Source organism: Nelumbo lutea, chromosome 6 (genome assembly GCF_056320005.1).
Source record: "Nelumbo lutea isolate HS-2025 chromosome 6, American lotus-T2T, whole genome shotgun sequence".
In the NCBI taxonomy this organism is placed as follows: Eukaryota; Viridiplantae; Streptophyta; class Magnoliopsida; order Proteales; family Nelumbonaceae; genus Nelumbo; species Nelumbo lutea.
In genome coordinates, this window is record NC_142689.1 from 26,302,868 (window position 1) to 26,323,351 (window position 20,484).

Below are 20,484 nucleotides of genomic sequence, written 5' to 3' on the forward strand. Positions count from 1 at the left end.
AACTGCCTTGGTGGCGAACTGCCTGGGGGCGAACTGCCTTGGGGGCGAACTGCCTTGATGGCAAACTGCCTGGTGGCGAACTGCTTGGGGGCGAACTGCCTTGGTGGCGAACTGCCTGGGGGCGAACTGCCTTGGTGGCGAACTGCCTGGGGGAGAACTGCCTGGTGGCGAACTGCCTGGGGGCAAACTGCCTTGGTGGCGAACTACTTGGGGGCGAACTGCCTGGTGGCGAACTCCCTAGGGGCGAACTGCCTTGGTGGCGAACTGCCTTGGGGCGAACTCCCTACTAGGCGGTCGATGCCTTAGAGAATGTTGGAGCTCTCTGGTGCGGCACAATCCAACTGCCCTCAGCATGAGGTGGTCTTCTTTCCTTTGTAGGCTGCGAGAGATGAGGGACCTGCGAGAACTTCATCTTTTCCTCCTCTTTGTAAGTGGCGGGAGTTGAGAGACCTGCGAGAACTCCATCTTTTCCTCCTCTTTGTAGGTGGCGGGAGCTAAGGGACCTCCGAGAACTCCATCTTTTCCTCCTCCTTATAGGTGGCGGGAGTTGAGGGACCTTCGAGAACTCCATCTCTTCCTCCTCCTTGTAGGTGGGGGGAGCTGAGGGACTTCCGAGAACTGCATCTTTTCCTCCTCTTCGTAGGCGGTGGGAGCTGAAGGACCTGCGAGAACTGAATCAGAGGTCCCAGGGGTACTTTCCCGGTGGAGGCTCTCCGATGCTTAAGTTAGCACTCTTATTGTAGAGAGCTTTGAAGATAATATGAGAGAGCTAGAGAGCAGGGTTACTTCCCTTTCTTTTTCATCCCCCTCCCCTTTGGGGGGTGAGGTCTTTATATACCGGAGTCTTCGCGGGTTAGGTGGGTGAAAAGCCTCCAAACGGTAAGACTCGTCGCATCCGGTCAGAACCGGGGTACGGTGGTGAACTCCTCGAGGTCGTCAGACTAGCGCTTGTGTCAGGCGGCCAGGTCGGCGCCTGGGCCGGGTTGTCAGAGGGGTGCCTGCATCAGTCAGCGGGTCAGTGTTTAGGCCAGGTCGTCATGTCGGCGCCTGTGTCAGTCGACGGGACAGTGCCTAGATCAGGTCGTCAAGCAGGCGCCTGTGTCAGTCGGTGGGTCAGTGTCTAGATCAGGTCGTCAAGCTGGCGCCTTGGCCGGATCATGCGCTAGGCTGGTCCAGGTTGCGTAGGCCGTGCGCAGTTCGCGTAGGCCGCGCGCAGTTCGCGCAAGCCGCGCGTGCGCCGTGCAGTTCATGCGCGCCGCGCAGGCGCGCGTCAGGCTGCACGCAGGCCGCACCAGGCCGGCCAGACAGGTGCCCGGGTGGGTCACCAACTTCGTAAGTTTGTTGGTTGGGTGTTTTCCTAGTTGTCACGAGGTGCCACGTGTCACAATTTTACTGGAGGGCCAAATCTGCCCTCATCAATAGCCCCCCACTCCCGAGCTGATAGTAACTCAGCGAAGGGAGTAGATTTCTTCTGGCCCGTAAGTCGATGAGCTAGTAAGTGCTGATCCAATTACTAGTATGACCTGTAGGCTTTGGGAGCGACTCGTAGTCTATTCTTTTTTGACTTTTGCCCGTGCCGGACAGGCGACTAGGTCTTAAGCAGTAATGTGGCCCGTAGGCTTTTGGGAGTGACTCATAGTCTACTCTTTTTTTACTTTTGCCCGTGCCGAAGAGGCGACCGGGTCTTAAGCAGTAATGTGGCCCGTAGGCTTTTGGAAGCGACTCGTAGTCTACTCTTTTTTTACTTTTGCCCATGCCGGAGAGGCAACCAGGTCTTAAGCAGTAATGTGGCTCGTAGGCTTTTGGGAGTGACTCATAGTCTACTCTTTTTTTACTTTTGCCCGTGCCGAAGAGGCGACCGGGTCTTAAGCAGTAATGTGGCCCGTAGGCTTTTGGGAGCGACTCGTAGTCTATTCTTTTTTTGACTTTTGCCCGTGCCGGAGAGGCGACCAGGTCTTAAGCAGTAATGTGGCCAGTAGGCTTTTGGGAGCAACTCGTAGTCTACTCTTTTTTTACTTTTTCCCGTGCCAGAGAGGCGACCGGGTCTTAAGCAGTAATGTGGCCCGTAGGCTTTTGGGACCGACTTGTAATCTACTCTTTTTTGACTTTTGCCTGTGCCGGAGAGGCAACCGAGTCTTAAGTAGTGAGGTGGCCCGTAGGCTTGGCCTGCATCAGCTTCGTAATGTCGGTCACCTACTCCTACAAGAAGCTACTAGGGGCTCGACCTTCAAGGGCAACACCACTAACTTTAGGTTGCCAGCTCACACGGGAGCATTGGAAGGCTCGACCAGTAAGGGCGCCTATGTAGTCAGTTGGCCGCCAACTCCCGCGGAAGCCACGAAGAGCTCATCTTTGTAGGGGGGGACCTTGCGGAGAGGACTGATGTGGCATTATCTGAATTGAAAGTAAGGTTGGTAGAGCTACTTAGTTCGTTAGCTCCCTGCATAGTCTCTGAGTTCATAAAAAATGTAAACTATAAAGCGATAGCTTCAATTTCTAAAAAGTGAGGACTTAGTTTTGGTAAGATGAGAACTTAGCTTTGGTAGGATGGGAACTTAGCTTTTTGTAGCGGGTTCCCACAGACAGCGCCAAATGATGTAACCGTTTTCGGCCACGTACCAATGTTTTGTGATGTAAAATTTTTTGGCAAAGTACCTCGTTATTCGACCCGGTGGTGGCGTACCTTAGTGACGAGCTACTTGGTGGCGAACTGCCTGGTGGCAAACTGCTTTGGTGGCGAATTGCCTGGTGGCGAACTCCCTGGTGGCGAACTGCCTGGTGGCGAACTCCCTGGTGGCGAATTGCCTGGGGGCGAATTGCCTTGGTGGCGAACTGCCTGGTGGCGAACTGCCTTGGGGCAAACTGCCTTGGTGGTGAACTGCCAGGGGGCGAACTGCCTTGGTGGCGAACTGCCTGGGGGCGAACTACCTGGGGGCGAACTGCCTGGTGGCGAACTGCCTGGGGGCGAACTACCTGGGGGCGAACTGCCTGGTGGCGAACTGCCTGGGGGCGAACTGCCTTGGTGGCGAACTGCCTGGGGGCGAACTGCCTGGGGGCGAACTGCCTGGTGGCAAACTGCCTGGGGGTGAACTGCCTTGGTGGCGAACTACCTAGGGGCGAACTGCCTTGGGGCGAACTGGCTTGGTGGCGAACTGACCCACCTTGTAACAGCTCGGGTTATACTTGCCAAACTAACCTTGTAACAGCTCGGGATACACTTCGCCGAACTGACCCACCTTGTAACAGCTCGGGATACACTTCGCCGAACTAACCTGCCCTATAGATACCTCCGAGCTCAAGACCTCCGAGCTCAGCACTTCGCATCACTTGGCACCAAAACCAAACAAGTCGTACCACGCCTGACACAAAGGAAGTTCGTGCCCAAGGGCGCTGCGCTTGACTGAGATCTACGTTTGGCGGTAGCACCCTAAACGGCCACTTGCCACCGCCACTGACACCGCCATCTCCGGTTATATGACGATTAGGCAGTGACGGTTCTGTCTCAGCAGAAAGGACGATGGCCGAATTGACAAGCACAAGGGCAATCATACTTGACCTGACACCCCAGGACGAGTGCACGAAGTGACTATAAGAGCCCCCTGCCCCCCGACAACGGAGGTATGCAAACTTTGCGCTATCTGGTATTACCTTGCTTTTGAAGGATTCTAACTTGAGCTTCGGAGCCTCTACACCGGGTTCCCCCCGGAGTTTCTCTGTCTCCTCCGTTTCAGGTTCCCTACTACCCCGTTCGGAAGCAAGGCAGCGGACAGCTAAGACCGACCGGATCGCGCTCCATCAGAGTTTGCCAAATTTTTTGGGTAAATTACACAAACCCCTATACTATACTATGGAGTCACTGATAATTACCCCCTCTGAATTTTTACTTTGCCACATTTACCAATTGGCCATTTAGTCATATGCTCATATGATATTATGATGGCATTAAATTACCAAAATATCCACTTGAATTTATCTTATTTTCTTTTTCTTATTGTTTTCTCTTAAACCCTAATTAACTCAAAAATGTCTCCGTTTTTTCACAAATAAATCAACTAAAATAACAAGAATCATTTTACTTACATAAAAAACAAATTTCTTGAAACTATTGTTTCATTTCACTGACAGAATGTTTTTCTTCATTTTAAAATAAATAAAAAATTATCCACTCTTTTTTTTCAATAAAATTAAGAAAAATCAAACAAAATCTTAAATTTATATCTTTTTCTTTTTAGAAACATAAATTAATATCTATCAAAAAGAAATTTCTACAATTTCATTTGAATATTAAGTTTAAAAATCTACAAGGATCTATTAAAACAACTGAGAGGACTTTAATGTTATATTTGGAAAACTTATCAAATCATAAATTGTTCAAATAACTAAGAAAAGAGTAATTTGGAGATTTAAAAAATTCTAAACAGCTGAATGAGAATCATTTTTGAAGTTAAGTGAAGAACTCCAATGGAATAGGTATTTATTGCAAGGTAAAATTTTAGGGAAGTCTTTGTTGCAAATGAAATTCAAGGGGATAATTGTCAATGGCGCCATAGTAAAGGATGATGATTATTATTATTATTATTATTATTATTATTGGTTTTATGGGCTACCACACGGGGTTTGATCCTATGCCTCTACTATAATGATTCACCACTCACCACCAGTTGGTAGGTGACATTGGTTTACACACTTGATATCACCAATCACATAATTTTTTAGGTTAAATACTTAAATTATCCTTAGGTTTAGCAAATGAATACAAACTTATCTGTTTAAGAAATTACTTAAAGTGCCCCAAACATTTTTAACAATGGACAAAATCCTTCCCTATTGTTAGCACATTCATACAATCCATTCACATGCGATGTCAGGTGACATAATTTTTCTTAATTTCAAAATTACCCTTTTGTGATATATTTTGCCCTTCATTTCTTTAAATTTTTATTTAACTGGAAATCAAATTGCTCTAAAAAATTTATGAAAAAGTACATATAGATCTAATGCAGATTTCTGAATCCCACTGCAGATCTAAACATTCAAAATGTCAAAAACCCCCCACTCTATACACCTCTTTACTCCACCAGTTCAAAATATCAATTCTGAACTGGCACATACTCCGACTGTACTTTGGGCTGAACCGTCTTTCTCCCAAAATTTTGAGAGGGAGTGCTGATTTTGAATGATGCGGTGGTAATGGCGGAGTTTGGCGTTTTTGGAGGGAAGTGGTGGTAAAGTATGGTGAACCCAGGAGTGATTCGGACGAAGGATGGAGGGAACGAGAGGCGTTTTTGCGCTGATGCTTGGTTGTTTCTATGTGAGGTTTCCGCCCTAAGGTTTCAGATCAGGAGGCTTGGGCGTGTCAAGTGTGGAGCTGCAAATCGGCCTTGGGCGTAAGGTCGTTTGACTGCACCAGGTTTCTTTCATTTTTCCCTTGAAAACCCAATGCCCTACTTGCTCTAAGTTTAGCCGTAACATTTATTTGGGCTATCCCGTCTCTACGAGATATAAAACGGATCTTCTTCTCAACCTAGCACCATTTTTTTCTTCGAAGAAGTATCTTTCCTTTCCATGGACAGCCTGACACCATTTTTCTCTCCTCAACCTCTGTAAAATCCCCCTTCAATCATCGTTCGTTGTATTCTGTTATGTGGAGTGTGAGTGCAAGAATTTCATTCTATGCAAAGAGAGATATACAGTAGAGAGAAATAGAGGAATAGTAAGGAGCTACAGCGTGCTTAGAAGCTCCGTTTCTGAGTTGAATGGAGACACAATTGTAAGATCTGTTTTAAGTTCTTCACCAATAGGAAGTATCAGTGTGGGACATGCAAGGTGTTTCGCTCTGCTCTTATCAAGCCTTGGGCGGCCATAGAGCAAGTCACAAGAAGATCAATGGTTGTACGCCATCTTCCTCTGGGCACAACTCACAAGAAATCTTTGCTTCTGGACCAGCTCTTGGTGGGCACAAGAGATCTCACCTTTCTCGTCAGGATTCATGATCAGAACTTCCTTTTGAGACATCTTATGCATGGCGAATATCATCCCGGCGCCGCTGGCGATGGTAACCTCTACCATGCCTATGGTAACCCCCATGCCCTTGACCACTATGTCTAACATTATGAGATGGCATGACAGGTGGAAAGCACCCAAGTACCTGTACTAGCTGACTCTTAGTGAATTGACTAACTTTATCCTTATTATTTAATTATTGTTATAGAATATTATAAGTTTTATGACAATTGATTAATTACTTCCTACCTTTAGGGTTTCGTCTGTAACAATTGACTGTTACATTTTGACAAAATGAAAGATAATAAATTTCAATTTAGTATCTGAACTTTGGAAATAGTGTCAAGTTAATACCTAAATTTCAAAATGTCAATGCATTATCCAAATTTTGGAAAACATTCAATTTGATCCCTACCATTTGTAATCCGTCCTTTATATCACTCACATGATGACATGTGACGATTGAAACTTTTCAATATGTCCAAAATACCCTTTAAGCACATTTAAGGACTATTTTACCCTTTTCCAAATTAATTTAATATTTTCCTAAATGTAGGGTTGGTAAAAGCTCAACAATGAAGATTGGGTGTCATTGCGTGTTTATCCAATCTACATCAACTGGAGAACGACTGGCATTCAGTTATGAGACAAATATATTAATTAATGTCAAAAATTGTACATTAATTAACCATCTTCCCATATCTTCCTCCTCTATCACCTATAGAATGGCCATTGTTGTTCTTGTTCTTAATAGAAGAAGCATTCCAATCACTCACTCTCTCTCTCTATTTCTCTCTTTCAATCAATCAATCAATCTATCTATCATTCTCACAACATGGCGTATTCATCCATACGTCCCTTTTAACACCCCATCTTCCCTTCTTCCTTCCAAAAACCCTCTCTCCTATCTCACAAAAACCCATAAAAGATCACCAAAATTGAGGGAAAAAAAAGAAGAAATAATAGAGAGAAAAGAGAGGAAATCTTCCGCTTCTAAAAGAAAGATCCTTAGTTGAGTCGGAAGAAAACCTAGCTACAACTATCAAATCCAATCTGCAACCAGAAGAGAAATTGGAAGAAGAAAACGCATAGGAGAAATCAACGAAGAGAGGGAGAGATAATCGCCAAGGAACCCGAGGAAAGAGTAAAATATTAATACCCAACAAGAAGATTAAAGGGAAAAGGCAGAATAGTTACGGAAAAAACATTGGATGGTGCATCAGAGCCAAACTTCGGCGAAGGTCCGTTGGCAATGGGTGGTGGGGGCGCAGAAGGATCATCAGCAGCTCTACCGAGTAGGTATGAGTCACAGAAGAGGCGAGATTGGATCACATTCCTACAGTACTTGAAGAACCACAAGCCCCCTTTATTGCTGGCAAGGTGTAGTGATGCATTAATCGAGTTCTTGAAGTAGTTAGACTAGTTTGGAAAGAAAAAGGTGCACTTAACAAGGTATGCCTACTCTAGACACTCATAACAACTTGTTGAGAAATCTTTCGCTTCATCCTTTACTCCGGTAATGGCAAAGCCTTCCTCCAATATTCTCCGTCAACACGGCAGCCTTAAAACTAGTCTCTTTTGTTAAATGGTTCGTAATGAACTTCAAAACTATGGTAGACAAGGGTTTATTCTAACTTGATTGTTGGCGGCGAATGAAAACACCAAAATTCTGTTAGACATTTGTATGCCCTTAGCTTTAATCAGAAATATGTACATTATGAATTTATTGTAAATAAATAAAGTACACATTTGATTCATGTTCCTGTGGTGTGTTTCTGTGTAATACCTATAAATTGGACATTTAATGAGACTTGTGTTAGTTTAGAATGTTCACAGTCATTGGGTAAGTCTAGGGAAATTTATCCTACCAAGGCTGACACTGGTGTGCTGCCAACTGTTGGGGTGGCTTGTCTCATCTACCGGTGTGAGACCTGAAGCACATGTAGTGTAGGATTAATAGAACCTTTGAACCGGACTAGATTTTCAGTATTGCCCTGGACCTTGGAGATAGATGGGCAAAACTGGAAAGTTACACCTGACCCCTAGACTTGATTATGATACTACATTAGGTGTCGGATTGGACTGTCTTTGATGTATCAATCAGTGAGATCCTTAGCGGGGGTCAAAACCTGGGTATGTTGGGACAGTCCGAGAATTCATCTGAGTGGGTGATCATAGTGATAGGATCAACCCCTTTGTCGGACAAAGGTAATGATCGGGGATGCACTCTCTCTGATGAAACCAAGACAGCCGGCAACCGATTTCAATTGTTGAGATTTTGTTTTGCAAAATATATTTATACAAAGATATATATATATATATATATATATATATATAACCTTTGAATCGAACTAGATTTTCAGTATTGCCCTGGACCTTGGAGATAGATGGGCAAAACTGGAAAATTACACCTGACCCCTAGACTCGATTATGATACTACACTAGGTGTCGGATTGGGCTGTCTTTGATGTATCAATTAGTGAAATCCTTAGCGGTGGTCAAAACCTGGGTATGTTGGGACAGTTCGAGAATTCATCTGAGTGGGTGATCATAGTGACAGGATCAGCCCCTTTATCGGACAAAGGTAATGATCGGGGATGCACTCTCTCTGATGGAAACCAAGACTACCGGCAACCAATTTCAATTGTTGAGATTTTGTTTTGCAATATATATATATATATATATATATTATGGTTTCGAAATGATTTGCAAAATGTTTTAATTCTCAGGATCCATGTAAGCAGAGAGTGTAACACTGTTCCTTGCAGTCGAGGGAGAGGTCCTCCCTTGTCGGGCAGTATTTGATCATTATGGGCTGAGAGGTTAAGTGTAAGACCATTGAGGATAATACCTGATGGGTTAATCTTGCATTTGCCCACAGTCCCTGGGTGTTACAAGGTGGCTTGGCCCAGGGACCAGTTAGGGTAAGTGTTGGGCCCATAGAGCCCATAAGATGGGTTTTAGGGGGTGCACTGTCCATAACAATGTATTCGGCCAGGCCTTGTAACAAAGGCTAGGCTAAACCCATGTGGCTGATGTGTAGATCAATGTTTGGGTCCCACGTCATACAAGGAAGCCCAATTGGGCAGCAGTTTGGAAGGCTAAGTGAGTACATAACCTTAAATGGGCCTTAAGCCCATTTCGAACTGGGTTGATTTGATCAGTCAATTAAAGGGGGCGAATTCTAAGATGGATCAGCTGATAGGATTGGGCCTAGACCCTATTCACTTAGAGAGTCCAAGATCTAAATAAGATTTAGATCTGGAAGCCTCCTAATTGGATTAGGAGATGGCTGATCTGATCTGCAGATAAGACAAGGGTTCTCCCTTATCACTTAAAAGGAGTTCTAATCCAAATATAATTTGGATTAGCAACTCCTAATAGGATTAGGAGCTGATCCCTTTAAATCTATAAAAGGAGGAGGAGGCGGCAGCCTTTAGACAAACAACCTAAGACTCTTGTCTTCAGAACTGAAATCATAGAAGAGAGATTTCTGCAACCTCTGCAAAATCTCTCTTGTCGCCTCCTTCCTGCAGCCGCTATTACCTTCAGTTCGATCTCCAGCTCTTAGGAGAAATCAAGATCTGATCTTGATACCAATCTTTTGGGAAAAGATTGATTGGAGCTATACTCACAAGCTATCCAGTGATTCTTGCGAAGGGTCAAGTTTTTTTTAAGAACATTGTTGATTCTGCTCCATCCTGCACTGCGCCATCTTCAGTGAGAGCAGTCTTTGGATCATTCCTTGGGCATGAACACCTCCATTGGGAGATACTAATTCTCCGTATCAGGTACATCCTCCCTCCTACTCCTTTTGGTTCAGCTCTGGTTTGGTTCATGGTTCAAGATTGATCATTGAAAAATATGTTTTTCTAAAATAGGGAATTCGATTCCCTGCAAAGGTGGGAGAAACTTTTGAAATTCGCCCAGTTCATTCCGCAAGACTTGGGCATCCATGTAATGGATATCCCATCCCTTCAAATTCCTCTTTAGCAACAATTTAAAAAACAAACCCTCTGGCGGTGAATGCTGCAACTTCAAACAGACCACTGATGCTTGTTGTGTACAGTGATTCTCGATCTTAGCAAATAGGGGTTTAAACATGGAAAGTTTCGAGATTTTGAAAAACACACTCTCTTTTTTGCACTACTAGGGGCATTTATATCATTACACTTGTTTGTTAACGTCGATTAATAGTTTGGGACCAAATTGATAATTTTCAAAAGTTTGGGTACTACAATGACACATTTTGAAGTTTGGATACTAACTTGACACAACCCCAAAGTTCAAGAGACTAAATTGAAATTAGAGAAAAGTGGCACCGCGGTTCAACCAGAGGTCCAACTAGAGCCACCAGGAAACGCCAGTGGTTGACTGCTATTTTGTTACAACTCATGTTTCTGTCTTGGCACTTGAGGTCGTCCAACTCAATCTCTGACGTTCATATCATTTCGATTCCTCAATTTCCGACTCCAAGGTATTGTCCAAAGGTTACCGACTATCATCTTCAGTTCTAATAGCTTCCACTCTCTATTATGGTGGGGCTCTTCATCGACTTCTCCATCGATAGAGTAGTGGAGTAGGAGGTGACAAATTTTAAACAATGGTAGTTTCCTCTAGTCGTCTTCTTCTCCTCTCTCTCTCTCTCTCTCTCTATCTATCTCTCTCTCTCTTAAACAACGGTAGTTTTCTCCTGTTTCATCTTCCTCTTTTCCCTTGTGAAACTACCGCTATAACAGTAGCGATTCGACCACCAAATCACCACCTCCTCTCTCTCCTCTCCACCATCCTTTCTCACTAATTCCTTTTCAACCAACACCCAACCATGTAAATAGACGAGCCGAGTCTTTCCCCTCTTTGTTGCCACTACAACTCTACCACCTCCTTTCCCCTCTTTGTTTCTCCCACTCCTTCCTGGTGAGAAATCACCAAAAAAAATGAACTCATTGTTGTTGGGATTATGTCTTATTTTGCAACCACTGGATAATCTAATGGTTGGTGTGGTCTCTCATTAAGTTAAAGAGGTTTTGCATATAAAATCTTTCTTTTGTATGTAGGGTTAAGTTTTTTTGAAGATGTGTGAGAGAAAAATACAAAGTTCTCTTGGTGTGAGAGTGGGTTTTTTCTCTTGTTTTTGTTCTTCGGGTTGATAGGAAATGGAGAACGGGTGTACAAGGGTTAAGGTTTGGTTTGGGTTGCAAGCCACAAAGTACTTGTATTGTTTCTCAAATTTCTTTCATAGTGAAGAATAGGTTTTATCTCTCTTGTGGATGTAAGCGGTAAGGCCGAACCATGTAGACCTCTATGTTCTTTGTAGTGCTTGTTTTTATTTGTCTTTGCTTGGATTTCATCATTTTTGTTGCTATTAGATTTCTCGTGGTTGCTATTTCAAATACCTTGCGATTTTATACTATGGGTGGTTATTGTGAAGCCCCAACAAAGTCATATCAGAGCTCCCAAGTTAGTGTTTATAAGGTGTTTGTACAATTGCTTAAGAGATAATGGCAACAAAAGGTACAGGTTCTCAGTTCCAGATTGAGATGTTTGATGGCAAAGGCAGTTTTACCCTATGGTAAATGATGGAGGATGGTTTGACCCGATCTACTGAGATGATGACATGTGAATTTGACTCAGCACGAGCAACAGCTTAGCGTTGTGGTCTGACCCCAACTAAGTAACGAGCCTGTAGAGTAGCTCGCTACATCATAGCTGGCTATAGGGCTGAGCTACTGAGAATAAAGGAATACTCCAAGACTATTTCAACTCGCGAGTTAGGGAAACCAGTTCGCTCCAGCAAGAACTGCCCCAAAGACTAACCTTGATGAGGGTCACCTTGAAATACTCCTAAGAGCTTGCTACAGAGTAGCTCGCTGCGCGATAGGGTAACTACCTACAAAGTAACCCGCGACTAAGCAACGCGACGCTCTCAAGAAGCTTCTATCTGACAAGACCATACTCGTCAAACTGCACCACGTCTCTCGAATGATGGCACAGTCCCTGTCCATTTGACAGTATGCACCCATGTCTTTAGACAGATGGTGGCGTGCCTATCCCCTTAAAGCGTGTCACTCATCCAAGCGGGTAGTACATTGTAACGATCACCTACGCAGCTCTAGCAGGTAACGACTGCGGTAGGAGCCCAATGGCGATTATGCCCGATTTGACAAGAACGCCCCTATAAAAGCCCTTTTTTCGAATGGGAGAACTCTCTCTCGAATTAGATATGAACTTGAACTCTTAGTGATCTAGTGCGACCTACACTCTTAGCCTTTACACTCTTTTCTTCCTCCCCAGCATTCTAACTTAAGCTTCGGAGTATTCCCGATGGGAAAATCCCCCGGGAATCCTTCATCTTCCTCTTCTCAGGTGTTGTTCATTGCCAACAAGGAGCCAATCAGCAGCCAGTTAGGAGTGTCTGGATTGCGCAACATCGTTTGGTGCCGTCTATGGGAACACGCTACAAAAAGCTAAGTTCTCATCCTACAAAAACTAAGTCCTCTTCTCCCAGAAAGCTAAGTCCTCTCTTTTTAGAAATTGAAGCTCTCGCTTTATAGTTTACATCTTTTATGAACTCAAAGACTATGTAGGGAGCCAACAGACTAAGCAGCTCTACCAACTTTCAATTCAGATAAAACCTCATCAGTCCTCTCCACAAGGTCCCCTCTACAAGGATGAGCTCTTCGTGGATTCCGTGGAATTGGCGGTCAATAGACTACATAGGCACCCTTGCTAGTCAAGCCTTCCAAGGCTCCCGTGTGAGTTGGTGACCTAAAGTTAGTAGTGCTGCCCCTGATGGTCGAGCTCCTAGTAGCTTCTTGTAGGAGTGGGTGACCAGGATTACGAGGCTGATGCAGCGCAACGGGAAGCTCGGCACCTAGTTAGCTTGGTACCTCACAGGCAAAGCCTATGGGCTACATTACTACTTAAGACCCAGTCACCTCTTCGACACGGGCAAAGTCAAAAAAGAGTGGACTATGAGTCGCTCCCAAAGCCTACGGGCCACGTTACTACTTAAGACCCAGTCGCCTCTTCGGCATGGGCAAAGTAAAAAAGGAGTAGACTACGAGTCGCTCTCAAAGCCTACGTGCCACATTACTACTTAAGACCCAGTCGCCTCTTCGGCACGGGCAAAGTAAAAAAGGAGTGGACTACGAGTCGCTCCCAAAGCCTACGAACTGCATTATTACTTAAGACCTAGTCGCCTCTTCGGCACGGGCAAAGTCAAAAAAGAGTGGACTACGAGTCGCTCCCAAAGCCTACGGGCCACATTACTACTTAAGACCTAGTCACCTCTTTAGCATGGGCAAAGTCAAGAAGAGTGGACTGCGAGTCGCTACGGGCCACATTATTGCTAAAAACCCAGTCGCTTCCTCAACATGGGCAAAATCAGCAAAAGTGAACTATAAGTTGCTCCCATAGCCTAAGGGCTACAGTACTTAACTAGCGGAGACCTCCTCACCTTACGGGCAGCTCGCCACTTGCAGGCAGCTCCCAAAGCCTAAGGAATTGGATCAGCACTAGACCTGTTCATGGGCCGGGTGGCCCGACGGGCCGAGCCGAGCCCCAGACGGGCTTGAACGTGGTTATAGGCCCGCAGGCTTAAATTTGGGCCAAAAAGCCCAACCCGTAATAAATTCGAGATGGGCTCGGGTTTTGTCAAAATAGCCCCGCCCGACCTAATATTAGACTTAAAGTGAGTAATGTGATTATGTCCATTTGAATAATTTTTTTTATTTAAGAATGTAAAACTGTGTTTTAAAATATAAAAGAAAGGGGAAAAAACCATCTTGTAGGCCCATTGTTCATTTAAATAGGGAAAAAAACTATCCAAATTTTTAATTATAGTTTGAATAGGGAAAATTGTTTTTTTTTATTAGGTTGGGCTTCAGGCTTTTTATCAGGGTCGGGCACGGGCCCAAGTTATAGGCCCGTTGGTCGGGCCGGGCTCGGGCTTGGGCCTAGCATATTTTCCTTAATGACAAATGAAAGCGCGGCTTGGCCCAGCCCAGAACAGGTCTAATCAGCACTTACTAGCTCGTCGACTTACGGGCCAAAAGAAGAAATCTACTCCCTTCGCTGAGTTACTCTCAGCTCGGGAGTGAGGGGCAAATGATGAGGGTGGATTTAGCCCTCCAATGAAATTGTGACACCTGGCACTTCATGCAAGCCAAGTGCAGCCTCATGACAACTCGGCAGCTCCGGCAGCTCGGCATAGCTCCCCCCCCAGGCAGCTCGCCACTTATAGGGTAGCTCGGTATAGAAGAGTAGTTCATCATATCACAGCAAGATCTCCTGTCTGACAACCGTACCCGACAGATCTAGAGACCTACGCCCACGTCTCTCGCCAGGCGACGCCGTGCCTATCAGCCCTGAGAGTTGTCCCTTGCCTGGTAGAGTCGTACTCTGCAATAGCTGCCTGCACCCGCCACTTCAGCTCTGGCAGTAACGGCTACGGTAGAGAGACAGAGGCGGTTATGCCTGACTTGACAGAGGTTGTTATGCCTGATTTGATAGGACACCACTATATAAGGACCCCGACCCCCAAAGACAAGGGGGAGAGAATGGAAAAATGGAGGTAATCCCTACACTCTAGCTCTCTCATTTCTCTCCAAGGTCCCTACAATCAGAATGCTAACTTAGGCATCGGAGAGTCCCCGCCGGGAAAATACCCCCGGGTCCTCTGATTCAGTTCTCGTAGGTTCCTCAACTCCCGCCGCCTACAAAGAAGAGGAAAAGATGGAGTTCTTGCAGGTCCCTCAACTCCCGCCACCTACAAAGAGGAGGAAAAGATGGAATTCTCACAAGTCCCTCAGCTCCCACTGCCTACAAAGGAGAGAAGATCACCTCTCGTAGGAGTAGGTCAAATGACGAGGCACTTAGCCAAAAAAAATTGATACATCACAAAAAATTGGTACGTGACAAGAAACGGTTACATCAGTAAAGAAGGGTAAAGGATGTCTTGGTTCAACAAGGCTTAGCTAGAACGTTGAAGGGAATGGATGAAAAACCAGAAGACATGAAAGATGTTGATTGGGAGGACATCGAGTCAAGGTGTGTTAGTACGATTTGATTGTTCCTAGCTCAGAACGTTATGCTTAACATTATGGAGGAAAATTCTACACCGGAATTGTGGGATAAGCTAGAGAAGCTTTATTTGGGAAAAGAAAAACTTAACTACAAATCTATATCTGAAGTAACAATTGTATGAGCTAAAGATGGAAGAAGGTGGGAATCTCTTGAAACACTCAAATGTGTTCAACGGTATCTTAAATCAACTGGGGAAAGTTGATGTCAATGTGGAGGAAGAAGACAAGGCCCTTTTGTTTCTTACCTAACTTCTTGATTTTTATGAAAACCTGATGACAACATTGTTGTACGGGAAAGATGCAGTGAAGCTATGAGAAGTTATTGCATCTCTTCTATCCAATGAGGTTAGGAGGAAGCCCAAGTATGAGAACAGGCAAGACTCTATGTTAGTTACGCTGGGAATGAATCAAAAAGGAAGGTCGTCTGACAGGATGTCTATATCCAAGGCTAAGGAAAAGGGCAAGATACAATGTTATAGATGCAAGAAATTTAGTCACATGAAGAGAGATTGTTCTGCACAAAAAAGAAGTGGGAATGAATCCAGAGGCGTGGCAATTGCATCTAATGATTATGGATACATTCTCACAGTCTCCAAAGGCATGTGCAATTTTTCTCCAAATGAATGGGTTTTAGATTCTATATGTTCTATGCATATTTTCTCTAGGAAGGAATATTTTGACACGCTCCAATAAAGAAAGACAGGTGTTGTCTCCTTGGGTGATGGATTTATGTGTAACATCACAGGTGTTGGGACAATGAAAATCAAAATATTTGATAGAGTGGCTCACACTTTGGGTGTGTGACGTATATCCCAAAAAATGTGTAGAAATCTAATATCACTTGCAAGGTTTTTGTTGCAGGTGAAGTCATGAAAATCACACATTGTGGTATGATCCTAATGAAGGGAGGAAAATGCAAGGGTTTGTATCATTTGGTTGGGAGTACAGTTGTTCCCAAGACCTCGATGGGATGTTGGAAATGAAATGCATAATGTAGTGTGGACACACGGAGGGTCTCTTTTGCGGATAGAGTTGAGACAAGTGTTACAAGTTTCCAATGTATAAATGATGGTGAGAAGATTACTCTTATTGGAAGAGAGGAAGGATTGAGATCCCTTTCTAAAGTTAACTATGATTGTTAAATTGGATATAGTTACACAAGTACATTGACCGTTTTGTTTGAATTAGGTGGAGTCAGGTCCGAGTGATTCATGTTATGTGTAGATGGTGGTATTTTACAAGACCAATGGATGTTTGTGGTATTTGCAAACAGGTGGAGACACAAATAGTATATTTCTAAGGTGATTGAAAAATAAGTCAAAGTGGAAATTGTTGGGATTGTCTTATTTTACAACCATTGGATTAATTTTAATCTGACGGTTGGTGTGGTCCCTCTTTAGGTTAAAGAGGTTTTACTTATAAAAGCTTTCTTTTATATGTAAAGTTAGTTTTTTTTTTTTGAGAGATAGAATGTGTGAGAGAAAAATACAAAGTATTCTTGATGTGTGAGTGGGTTTTTTTTTCTTGTTTTTGTCCTTTGGGTTGAGAGGAAAGGGAAAACGGGTGTACAAGGATTAAAAATTGGTTTGGGATGCAAGCCACAAAGTATTTGTATTACAGTTTTCTTTCATAGTGAAGAACAAATTGTCTCTCTAGTAGATGTAGCGGTAAATCGGAACCAAGTAAACCTATATTCTTTGTGATACTTATTTTTATTATTAGATTTCTCCTAATTACTATTTCAAATATCTTGTGATTTTATACTGTGGTGGTTGTTGTTGTGAGGCCCCAACAATTATTTCCTGCCCCACCCACTCTCTTCTGCTGCACAACAGAGAACATGCCCCCAACCCCATAAGTGAAACCTGGTATCTAAAGCGCAGAGACCAAAGACTCAAATTCTGAATTGGGTTTTGAAGGTTAGGTCGAGTGTAGCTTGTCGCAGTTATATCCGCAAGAAATTATATTGTTATGCTTACAAGGAGGGTTTTCCACCAAAAATTAAGGGACCCTCGTTGGCTACGTCTTGAAAAAGTAGAGATCTTGGTTAGCCGTTGGTAACTAGTTTGGTTGTCTAGTCACAGATAAACAGAGACAAGAGGATTTAGCGAACGCAAAACTGGGCAGCAGTGTGGTTTCCACCCACGAGTGCCACATGGGTACTTCGCACTCTTGCCCAAAGGAGCAGCAACCACCTCATCCGCTGCACCTCCATTGCTTTCACCGGTCTAGATCGACGGGAGTACTTTTGCTTTTGAGATGTCCAAAGGGATGAGAGGATTTATTGATTTCATTGGAAGGACAAAGGACGGAAGTTAGGGAAAAGGTTGGGTAGAGGAGTGAATGGAGGAAAAGCGGTGATTGATTGATTAACGGGTCCATGAAAAACCAGATTCATCGTTGTTGTTTCTGTAATTTTGTCAAGTAGTTTGTTTTTCCGGTTTCCATAAGGGTTGAAAGGTGATATCGGTGGAGTGGATGAGATACAATAAATGTACGATGACTGAAAATTCAAGAAAGCTCTTCAAATTTTCATGAATTAGATTTTATTTTGAAAATTTTAAAAATTTTGAAGGATAAATTAGACATTTCGTTCTTTTCTATTAGTGCTTAATGACGATGTAAATTGGAGTTAGTGAGTTGGTGAATTAAATAGTTTAAGAAATTTGCCCTTGATAATTTTACCCACTGGCCACTACATAATACATATAGCATACTCCCCACACACCCAGGTGATGCGGCTTCAGATTTTGAGTTTGAAGTGCTATTGGCCGCATGGCTGTCGTCCTTAGCCCGTCTCCCCCGCTCTCCGTCTCAGAGGACGGCATCCTCACCGTCCAGAACAATTCTACTTCGATAGCAAAGGATTACCCTGCAATTAGGTCACTTATAAGAAATTGCAGGAACGTGAGGGAACTGAAGCAGTTACATGCCCAGGTTACAAAGATGGGCCTTGTTCAATCCCCTTCATCCATATCCAATCTCATTGCAGCTTGCGCCGAAATGGCTACTTCCCAAAGCTTGGATTACGCGAGGAAAGCCTTCGAACTCTTCGTCAAAGACGAGGCGGCTGCCAATTACTTGTTCATGTGGAACTGTCTCATCAGAGGTTACTCTTCAGCTGCATTTGGCGATGAAGCCATCTCGCTTTATCTTCGAATGGTGACTCAAGGACTGGCACCCGATCACTTCACCTTCCCTTTCCTCCTGAGCGCTTGCACAAAAGTTGCGGCATTTCAGGAAGGATTTCAGGCCCATGCATCATTAATCAAAATGGGTTTGGAGCATGATATCTTTATTCAGAATTCTCTGATTCACTTCTATTCTGAATGTGGGGAGATTGATTCTGCACGACGAGTTTTCGATGGAATGTCCCAGAAAAATGTTGTCTCATGGACAAGTCTTATTTGCGGTTATGCTCGGCGGGACAATCCCAGAGAGGCCGTTTCTTTGTTCTTTGACATGGTAGAGGCCGGGGTCACACCCAATTCAGTTACCATGGTGTGCGTAGTTTCTGCATGCGCAAAGCTGAGGGATCTCGGTCTAGGTGAGGCAGTTTGCGCTTGTATTGGCAAGTCCGGCGTCAGGCTTAATTCGATTTTGGTGAACGCTCTTGTAGATATGTACATGAAATGTGGAGCAACAGAAACTGCAAAGCGGCTGTTCGACGAATGTGATGACAGAAATGTGGTTCTCTACAACACAATTATGTCAAATTACGTGCACCAGGGGATGACTAGAGAAGCGCTTGCTATCTTGGATGAGATGCTGCGGTTGGGTCCACGACCAGATAAGGTTACAATGGTAACTGCGGTTTCGGCGTCTGCGCAATTAAATGATCTTGGCTCAGGGAAGGTGAGCCATGGTTATATTTTAAGGAATGGGTTGGAAGAATGGGATGCTGTGAGTAATGCCATCATCGATATGTACATGAAGTGTGGCAAGCCAGAGACTGCATGCAGAGTTTTTGATCACATGTCGAACAAGACTGTTGTCTCGTGGAACTCCGTCATTGCAGGTTTTATTACGAATGGTGATGTGGAATCAGCGTGGTCAGTTTTCAATGCGATGCCAGAGAGCGATCTGGTGTCTTGGAACACCATGATTAGTGCGTTGGTACAACAGAGTAGGTTTGAGGAAGCAATTGAGCTTTTCCGGGTGATGCAGAGTGAGGCCGTGAAGGCAGACAGGGTGACAATGGTGGGTATGGCTTCTGCCTGCGGCTACTTAGGAGCTCTCGGTTTTGCGAAGTGGGTTCATGCTTATATAGAAAGGAACAGAATTCAGTGTGATATGCGGCTTAGCACTGCCCTTATTGACATGTATGCAAGGTGTGGAGACTCCCAAAGTTCATTGCAGGTGTTTGAAAAAATGAGGGAAAAAGATATTTCTGCCTGGACTGCTGCTATCGGAGCAATGGCTATGGAGGGGAATGGTGAACGGGCAATAGAGATCTTTGATGAGATGCTCAGGCATGGATTGAAGCCAGATGGTGTAGCATTTGTGGCAGTACTGACTGCATGCAGTCACAGTGGGTTAGTGGAGCAAGGACGGTGCCTGTTCAGGTCTATGAAGAACAGTTGCGGCATTTTGCTACAAGTTGTCCATTATGGATGCATGGTAGATTTACTTGGCCGTGCTGGGTTGTTGGAAGAAGCGCATGATCTGATCAAGAGCATGCCAATGAAACCTAACGATGTGGTTTGGGGGGCACTGCTATCAGCTTGCCGGATCCACAACAATGTCGAGCTAGCAGCTTATGCAGCTGAGAAGGTAATCGAATTGGCTCCTGAGAGAACTGGGATCCATGTGCTACTTTCAAACATATATGCCTCTACCGGGAGATGGAATGATGTGGCGAGAGTAAGGCTGCGTTTAAAGGAAAGGGGGATCCAGAAGCTACCAGGGTCCAGCTCCATTGAGGTGGGAGGGATGATTCATGAGTTTACCTCTGGTGATGAATCGCACCCACAAATGCCTGGTATAGTCAAAATGCTCCATGAAATAAGTTGCAGACTCAAGGATGAAGGCCATGTGCCTGATCTAGCTAATGTTTTGCTTGATGTTGATGAGCAAGAGAAAGAACATCTCCTCAGTCGACATAGCGAGAAACTGTCCATTGCCTTTGGGCTCATTAGCACCAGCCAGGGGGTGCCAATTCGTGTAGTTAAGAACCTCCGTATTTGTACTGATTGCCACTCTTTTGCAAAGTTGGTTTCAACAGTATACAGTCGAAAGATCATAGTTCGAGATAATAATAGGTTCCACCTTTTCCATCAGGGACTGTGTTCTTGTGGGGATTATTGGTAAGAAAGAGGAGATGACTTGGGTTGTAAATTATGTACTTCAAAATTTAAATAAATCATTCAAGACTTGTAAGCAGTAGACACCCAAC

At 44.3% G+C, this 20,484-nt stretch overlaps 1 protein-coding gene across 1 annotated transcript; it reads left to right on the top strand.

Moving 5' to 3' along the window:
- The first annotated feature begins 6,712 nt into the window (after positions 1 to 6,712).
- On the top strand, positions 6,713 to 20,471 carry LOC148848070 (LOW protein: PPR containing-like protein). The gene is made up of 2 exons (XM_088949333.1): positions 6,713 to 7,455; positions 17,822 to 20,471. Exon 2 carries the CDS (start codon positions 17,865 to 17,867, stop codon positions 20,397 to 20,399), a length of 2,535 nt encoding a protein of 844 aa, XP_088805459.1. The 5' UTR covers positions 6,713 to 7,455; positions 17,822 to 17,864; the 3' UTR covers positions 20,400 to 20,471.
- Positions 20,472 to 20,484: the final 13 nt, after the last annotated feature.